Raw genomic sequence first — 8598 nt, 5'->3', positions numbered from 1 at the left:
TTCCGATCCAAACACTGCACAGCCTGTAGACCCCATCCATAGAACACTGCCTTCTGTTTTGGCCAGTCAAGCTACTACAGGATTTTCTCACTAGGAAACAACTCCATTCATCTTCTCTACAGTCAAACTGAAATGATGTTTTCATGAGATCTTTCTGCTGCACTGTGCGATACAGGCAAAGCCACGCAGCAGACGTAATGTCCAGTACAAAGCAGGACCAGCCTGCAGACTCTGTGTGACACTGCTGCTGAGGCTGTCCTGTGGCCAAAGGATCCATGCAGCACAGCACAGGTTTCAAGGCCGTGGTGTACGTGCAGCACAGTGCAGTCCAGCGCTAACTGCTTGATGTACCATGGTCTTCTGGTAGGGATCAGTGCTCAGGTTTCCCTGTGAGAAGATTGTGTTCTTCTGTGGTGCCACAGCTGAGTTGCTGTGCCCCAAATGTGCACTGTCAGGAGGACCCCCATGTCTTGTCACAGCAATGTGACATTTTTGGATTGAATTAGATGTGGTAAGACACCTTGCTCAACTGGGGTGCTGCGATGGAGGGACACAAGCTCTGCCAGAGGGAATGGCAGGGAGGATGAGGATGAGGAGGATGACCAATGTGTGAAGGAGCAGCTTCTCTATGAGCTGGGCAAGAGGTTGAGTTAGCTTGTGTGAGTGAGGATGGGAGAAGAAGTCAGTACGGTGACATTGTCTTGGCAGATCTAAACTACGTGATCGAGCAGAGTAGGCAGAAAAAGTCTTCTGTCAGCAACCTGAGGAAGTCTCCAGCTTAACGAGCTGGTTCCCATGGGGGACGGTAAGTGCCCTGGCGTTCACCGGCCAGGCGAACAACACGGTGCCAACAATCTGGAGGTTCTTGGGATGACTTCTTAGCACAGCTGCCAGGTGGGACAACAAGGGTGATGCTCACCTGGACCTGATGCTGACCAAGAACAAAGAGCTGGCCATGGCTATGACAATCTGTGTCAGCCTTGGCTGTCATCACCATGAAATAGCAGGGTCCCAAGCACAAAGGGCAGTGAGCAAGGCAAGCCGCAGAGCACGGGCCCGTGGACTGCGGAGCAGGAGTCTGTGCTGTCCTTGGGAGACTGATACAAGCGGTGCCTTGGGGAGCAGCTCTGAAGGGTGGAGGAGCTCAGGCAATCTGGTAGGCCTTACAGGACAGCCTCCTCCAAGGACAAGAGTGATCTCTCCAAATAACCTTGGAAAGAAGCAAGCATCTCAGGAGGCTGCTTGTCTGAACTGCCTGAGCTCCAGGACAGAAAGGCAGCACGCAGGAGGTGGAAGCAGGGGAAGCTGCAAAGGAGGAATTTAGATTTCACGAAAGCTCCCATAGTCTTGATAGTTGCGGAGAAGGGGAACAGAAGCAAAATGAGCTGATCCAGGCTTAGAGGGTCATGCCGAACGAGTCACACTCTGCCTGGAGGCCTGTAACAAGTGTGCACTGCAGACATTTGCATCTTGACTGCATGCCTCAGGCTAGGAGATGGGGAATGTCCCTGGCTGTACCAGTCCATCCACATCTCTCTAGATGTTGAGTCTAGATGGTGCAGAGGGCCACAAAGATGATCAGTGGGCTGGAGCACCTTTCCTATGAGGACAGGCTGAGAGAGTTGGCACTGTTCAGCCTGAGAAGAGGAGGCTCAAGGGAGACCTTATAGGGGCCTTCTGGTACCCCAAGGGGGTCTACAGTAGAGACAGGGAGGAACTCTTCAGTAGGCCTGTTGAGGAAGAATGAGGGGTAATGATTTTAAAATAGAAAAAGGTAGATTGAGATTAGACACCAGGAAAATTTTTTTTACAGTGGAGGTGGTGGCACACAGGAACAGGTTGCTCAGAGAGGTGGTGGATGTCCCATCCCTGGAAACACTCAAGGCCAGGTTGGACGGGGCTCTGAGCAACCTGATCCGGTTGAAGATGTTCCTGCTCACTGCAGGGGGTTGGACTAGATGACTTTTAAAGGTCACTTCAAACCCAAACCATTCTATGGTCTATGATCTCGAGAGGTACCTCTCAAACTGAACTGTTCTGTGAGCATAAAGGAGAAAAGTAAGGCAGAAAGATGTGAATTACACACAGCCCACAGAAATACAGAGTGGATGCTGTGGAGAGGACTCATGGTGGATCAGAGGAGGAGTGTGAGGAAGAAGGAGGGGCAGAGTTGGACTGTCGTACACTGATGGAACCTTTCAATTTCCCACCCCCCTGTGCCTGTCAGGGTTGAAGTGTGTAGAAGAATTGGGAATGAAGGAGCAATGTGAGCCTGGGAAAAAGGAGTCTGGTGGGGGAAAGACTTTGATATTTTTGTTGTAGTTTCTCACTATCCACATCTGTTAATTAACAATAAATTAAATTGATCTCTCCATTACCACTGACAATAATTAGTAAATGATTAGCCTGTCTTTATCTTGACCCATGAGCTATTCTGTCTTTTTTTTTTATTATTTTTGTCCTGTTGAGTCAGGTCAGTGGGTGAGCAGCTGAGTTGGTGTCCTGCTGCTGGTCAAGGTTAACCCACCACAGGACCACATCAGGACTGCTGTGTCCAGTATGGAGCTCACCAGCACAAGAAAGGCCCTGACAGACTGGAGCGAGTCCTGCAGAGGCCAGAAGCTTGGGGCCTGGAGCATGTTATGGTCAAGGAGAGGCTGAGTGAGCTGTGTTTTTTGAGATCCCTCAGAGCCAAAAACTGGAGCAAGGACCCAGGCCAGCTGGTGGGATCTCCATCAATGGAGATTTTCAGTAGTTGTCAAGACAAGGCCATGAGCACCTGATCTAGCTGGAGCTGTCTGAGAAAGGGCTTGGCTGACAGACCAGCTGTGGCAAGAGCTGTGGTACTGGGTGTGTAATGACTTCCAACAGGAAAATAGTTTCCTTTTTATTAGTAATGGTGGTGGAGTTGGGCATCACTGAGCCCTGGAGGAAGAAGGAGGTGATCATGCATCAGAGGGTCCTTCTCAGGGCTGGGGTCTCTGGGCAGAAGTGGAACTGGCCAGTGTGTGGGACTGGTCTGGGACAATTTTTTCTGAGTCAGCTTCTTGGGATGTCAATGGAACATGGCACAGACCCTTAATCCCAACTGCATCGTTTGCCCTCTTCTCTGCCCCCACTATCTCCACTAACCAGGACAAATTCCTGGCCCTGGGGCTCCTCAAACAGCTCCCAACATCTCTTCACTTCCCTCCCTTGCCTGCTGAGTCCCCACTGACTCCTATGGCATTGCAGCATCCTCTTTGTGGATACCTTGATTCAATGCTTCGCTTTGGAACAACTTAATCTTTTGAGTTTCCATTCACTCCCACCCCGGGGTACATGGTGAGTCTGCATCCTGTCCTGACATCTTCATATTAATTTCCAGAGAAATTGTACATCCATCAGTGCGGTCATACATGAAGGAGGCTGAGGAGGCAATGGGCAGCCCATGCACCATCTCCACTGCCATTGGACTCCAAGAAGAGAGCCTTTAAAACAATAACTTCTGGTGCAATTAAACCCAATTAAATTGTGAGCTTAAGACAAAACATCAGGAGAATGCAAGGAGAAAAGGCACTTCAAAAGACCAATTCCTTGGAAAATTTTTCTGCAGTAATGTCGGAGGAAGAGCCCAGCCTTCAGACAATGCACACAGGAAATGTCCCTTTATTGAACAGGCTGCTAGTGGACGGGTCACATCAGGCACAGTGTGGTGCATGCACTCAGACACAACAGGATCAAGTCTCAAGACAAGTAGTAGAAACCGAGAAAATTTTATATAAGTAGAATTATCTGGAAGAAAAAAAAAAAAACCTCAATTTCTCACCTAACATATACTTTGGGAAACATGCTGAGGAGGGGAGTTAGGCTGTTTGCAGTGCATCTGTGTCCCTTGGACCACTTTCCATAGGGCATTCTTCAGCTCCTGGTTCCGCATACTGTAGAGGAGGGGGTTCACTGCTGGAGGCACCACCGAGTACAGAAATGACACCGCCAGGTTCAGAGATGGGGAGGAGATGGAGGGGGGCTTGAAGTAGGCAACCATGGCAGTGCTGATAAAGAGGGAGACCACAGCCAGGTGAGGGAGGCACGTGGAAAAGGCTTTGTGCCGTCCTTGCTCAGAGGGGATCCTCAGCACAGCCCTGAAGATCTGCACATAGGACACAACAATGAACACAAAACAGCCAAATGCAACACAGGCGCTGACCACAAGAAGCCCAACTTCCCTGAGGTAGGAGTCTGAGCAGGAGAGCTTGAGGATCTGGGGGATTTCACAGAAGAACTGGTCCACAGCATTGCCCTGGCAGAGTGGCAGTGAAAATGTATTGGCAGTGTGCAGCAGAGCAGTGAGAAACCCACTGCCCCAGGCAGCTGCTGCCATGTGGACGCAAGCTCTGCTGCCCAGGAGGGTCCCGTAGTGCAGGGGTCTGCAGATGGCAACATAGCGGTCATAGGCCATGACGGTGAGAAGATAATACTCAGCTGAGATAAAAAAGGGAAAGAAAAAGAGCTGGGCCAAACATCCTTGGTAGGAGATGGCCCTGGTGTCCCAGAGGGAATTGGCCATGGTTTTGGGAACAGTGACGGAGATGCAGCCCATGTCGAGGAGGGAGAGGTTGAGGAGGAAGAAGTACATGGGGGTGTGGAGGCGGTGGTCGCAGGCTATGGCAGTGATGATGAGGCCGTTGCCCAGGAGGGCAGCCAGGTAGATGCCCAGGAAGAGCCAGAAGTACAAGAGCTGCAGCTCCCGTGTGTCTGCGAATGCCAGGAGGAGGAACTCAGTGATGGAGCTGCTGTTGGACATTTCCTTCCTTTGGGCACTGGGTGCTGTCCAAGGAGAAAAATTCAGAGAAGTGTTAGGACAGAAAACTCTGAGTAAAACCTCTTCCATCTCCCCTAGAACCTCCCACTCCCCCAGCCTCTGTCCTTCCAGAAAGACCTTCGTGCAGCTCCCTGGCTGAGCTCTGGGTTCTGCTGGCTGAGGGTGCAATGGGGAGCAGATGATGATGCCGTGCGCTCCTGAGGAGTCAGTGCTGCTGTGCACCAACAGGCAGGTAGGAACCAGCAGTGATCTCTGTTTAAATCCCCTCATTAAATCAACGACATTTCAGCATTGTCCCTCCCAACTCACCCGGCTGCAGAGCAGAGCTGTGGGGGGTTGGTTGTGTTTGTTTTACTTTTTGAAGGCAGACAGCCTTGAATTTTCTGTTCTGCTACAAGTGCTGCATTGGGAGAGCTGGGCTGCAAACAGGCAGACCCTTAGTGCAGAGTGAGTCCATTAAACTTGATCCCAGCTGCCCTGGGCTTGCACCTCTTTAATCTGGAGGATGATCACACCCCGCTGTTCCCTTGAAAAGAAAATTGGAGACTGCTGAGAGCAGAGGAATCCAGTTTAAAACTCCCCTCCCCAGTAAAACTCCCCTCAGTAAAGATCTGTGAGCTTTCTGATCCCTTGAAGATGGGGTGTCTGGCAAAAAGAGCCAGCTTCTGCCCAGGGCAGCAAGGCCATGGAGGGGCTGAGGGGCACTCAGGAGTCTCCTGTGCTGGAGCTCTGGCTGCAGCGGCTACAACTCACAGAGCCCATCCCACCCACCGTGTGCTCACCCCTGTCATCAGGAAACCTCCTGGCAGCAGGACCCTGCCCAGGCCCATCTTTCTGTTGGCCAGTCCTAAGGAGTGGGTCAGAAAAACACTGAAGAGATGACTGAGCTCTCTGTAGGCAAAGGAATGATGAAGGAGCTTTATCAAGTTGCTCTCAGACCTGCTGATCTCTCAGTGTAACACTATAGGAGCCTCCTTCTCTTGTCCAAATGTTTCCAATGATGGGGCACCAACCACGTCTCTGGGCAACCTGCTCCTGTATTTCATGAACCTTATTGTAAAATTTTTTTTCCAAATATCTCGTCTGAATCTAGCTCTGTCTATTTTAAAACCAGTACCTTTCACCCCATCACAACAGGCCCTACTGAAGAGTTATTTCTGTAGGCCCCCTTTAGATATTGGACGACCGCTATAAGGTCTCCCTGGAGCCTTGTCTTCTGCAGGGTGAACTGCACCTCTCTCAGCCTGTCCTGATAGGAGAGGTGCTCCAGCCCTCTGATCATCTTCATGGACTTCCCTCGACTCTCTCCAACTGCTGACCTTTGGGTTCTGCTGGCTGAGGGTGCAATGGGGAGCAGATGATGATGCCGTGGGCTCCTGCGGAGTAAGTGCTGCTGTGCACCAACAGGCAGGTAGGAACCAGGAGTGATCTCTGTTTAAATCCCCTCATGAAATCAATGACATTTCAGCACTGTCCCTCCCAACTCACCCAACTGCAGAGCAGAGCTGTCGGGGGGTGGTTATGTTTGTTTTGCTCCTGCCCCCTGTCCCACCTGAGGAGGGTTTGCTGAAGGCAGACATCCCTGGCACCTCTGCTACACTGCAGGTGCCATCCTGAGAGCCCTGGGAGGCAAAAGGACAGAGCCTTGGTGCACAGGGAGGACAGACAGTATGTCCATCCGTCCTGCTGTCAGCTGCCCTGGGCTCACACCTCTCTGAGCCAGAGGATGAGCACAGTCAGCTCTTCCCCTGGAAGGAACTGGATGCTGCTCAGAAGAGAGGAACACAGTTTCAAAATGCAGATGATCTCCACACTCTTCTCTCCAGGGAAGAGCTGTGAGGGTATGGATGCCCTAAAGACGGGGTGTCCTTAAGAGAGAGCCAGCTTCATCCCCACCCTCTGGACTGCATTGCCCAGAGACCCAGGGAATCCCTGCTCTGGAGCATCTCCTCCTCCACGCTGGAGAGAGATCTCTGTGGGCTGTGGCAGCTGGACAAGACCCCTCCAGGAAGCTCCTGTTCATTGCCCTGCAGCCAGAGACTTACCGTGCAGAGGGCTGTGAAGGTTTCTCCTCCAGTGAGCTCTCAGCCCAGGCCGCCTTTACCCTCTCTCTGCCCTGCCTGTCCCCACTCAGTGCCTGCAGCAGTGCCCTCCGCCCTGCTGCGCTTGGCAGAGCAGCTGCTCCTGGGCAGAGCTGTCTCTCTGCCGTTCTGCCTCCTTCCCGTGAGCTCCCTGCGTCCCAGGAGCCTGGAGCAGCTCAGCAGCAGAGGACCAGCCCAAGGATTTTAATGACCTCTCTGGTGGGTTTGGGGCTAAGTCCATGAACCTCAGACAAGGTGAGGAAGTTGAGGAAACCTCTCCAGAAGTCAAGGACAGATGCAAACTCCAAAGTTTCTTGGAGCACTAATGGGTCCCACTGAGGGACATTACTGACAAAGCCTCCCTGGGGCTGGTGAGAGCAGAAACCTGGAGGCAGAGATGACAGGCAAAGGCAATGTAGAGGTGGCTCTGATGCTGAGCAAATCTGAATGGGCATTATCTCTTTCTTATATTGTTTCTCACTGTGAAAAACAGCTTCACCACCACTGAAACCCCCATTGAAGCACTCTTAGGCTACTCCTATACTGTCTGGAGCATCCACAACGTTGGGCCAAAGAAGCCCATGTTCCTCAGCCATCCCACACAGGTCATGTGCACCAGGTCCCAAACACCACCTCTACAGACCTCCTCTGGTCACTCTGCAGTTCCTTCCTACTTCTTTGAAATGGGGAGCCCCACACTGGGACACACCTGTCTGTGTGGGACCACAGCCGTCCTGAGATGAGTGGGATCATACCTCAGGTTGTCTGGGTGGCCCATGCTCCTCCTAATGCAGCCTTGTATGCAGCTGGGCTTCCTCATGGTGAGCACCTATGGTGTCCCTCATAGTGCCCACCACCTTCTCCTCATGGTCCCTGCTCAGTCAATCAGATTTCAACCTGCCCTGTTGTATTTGGTTAATCTCTCCACTCTGCAGGACTGGACATTACTCCTTGTAAAACTTCCAGAGGTTTCTGTTGGCCAAAGCCCAGAGTTTCTCCAGGTTGCCATGAACTGAGCCAGCTGTTCATGTTTGTGTGCAGATGGCTCACCATGATGGTGGTGTCTCTCACAAGGTAACAGCAGGAGGAGTTGCAGGGCACTACAAATAACACCTCCAGGAGAAACTGTGGGGTCTGGGGGATCTACAAGTCACAAGGCCACAGACCTGTGCTCGGGGGGAAAGTTGCCCTTTATGGGAGAGAGCAGCAGGAGGGCCTGGAGTTCTGCCTGGGGACAATGAGTCAGCTGAGAGCTGAGTGGTCAACATGAGAGGGCAGAACATGGGCAACGTTGTGGTTGGTGGATGTCTGGTGGTGACCCCTTGGTCAGGAAGAGGAAGTAGATGAGGCCTTCTTCAGGGAATTGGAAGAAGCCTCATGTTTGCAGGCCCTGGTCCCAAAAGCAGATCTAAACTATCCCAGTATTTTGTGAAGGAGGATCAAAGCCAGGCGCAAGCAGTCCAGGAGGTTTTTGGAGCACAATGACGACATCTTCCTGACAAGGGTGACTGAGCAGTCAGAGAGGTGAGGTGCCCTGTGGGACTTCATACTTACATTTGTCTGTGTGTGTTCTTGTGTGGGCCTGGGGGAACTGGGGGATGAGGGGATCCCAGGGCCAGCTGCTGGATAGACAGAGGGTCTAAAACCAGCTCCTGAAGGGAACCACACTGTGTGTGTGTCTGCAGAGTGCTGTGAACATTTCCCTCCCAATTA

General features: G+C 51.9%; 1 protein-coding gene across 1 annotated transcript; it reads right to left on the bottom strand.

The window, feature by feature from the left end:
• Positions 1-2890: 2890 nt before the first annotated feature.
• LOC147600793 (olfactory receptor 14J1-like) lies at positions 2891-4873 on the bottom strand. Its single transcript, XM_086746604.1, has 2 exons — positions 3881-4873; positions 2891-3043 (listed from the first exon to the last, which is right to left on the bottom strand). Exons 1-2 carry the CDS (start codon positions 4871-4873, stop codon positions 2891-2893), a joined length of 1146 nt encoding a protein of 381 aa, XP_086602730.1.
• Between the last annotated feature and the right edge of the window lie 3725 nt (positions 4874-8598).

This window comes from Chlamydotis macqueenii, chromosome 4 (assembly GCF_036417535.1).
Source record: "Chlamydotis macqueenii isolate bChlMac1 chromosome 4, bChlMac1.mat, whole genome shotgun sequence".
Classification (NCBI taxonomy): domain Eukaryota; kingdom Metazoa; phylum Chordata; class Aves; order Otidiformes; family Otididae; genus Chlamydotis; species Chlamydotis macqueenii.
This window is presented reverse-complemented; position numbering and strand designations above follow the sequence as displayed.

What these genes read in the sequence shown, in the direction of transcription:
- LOC147600793 (XM_086746604.1), bottom strand. Translation starts at nt 4,873, where the DNA reads ATGGAAGAGGTTTTACTCAGAGTTTTCTGTCCTAACACTTCTCTGAAT. An exon ending in AGAATGCCCTATGGAAAGTG is followed by an intron (nt 3,044 to 3,880) that starts GTCCAAGGGACA and finishes CATCCCAAGAAG; the next exon opens with CTGACTCAGAAAAAATTGTC.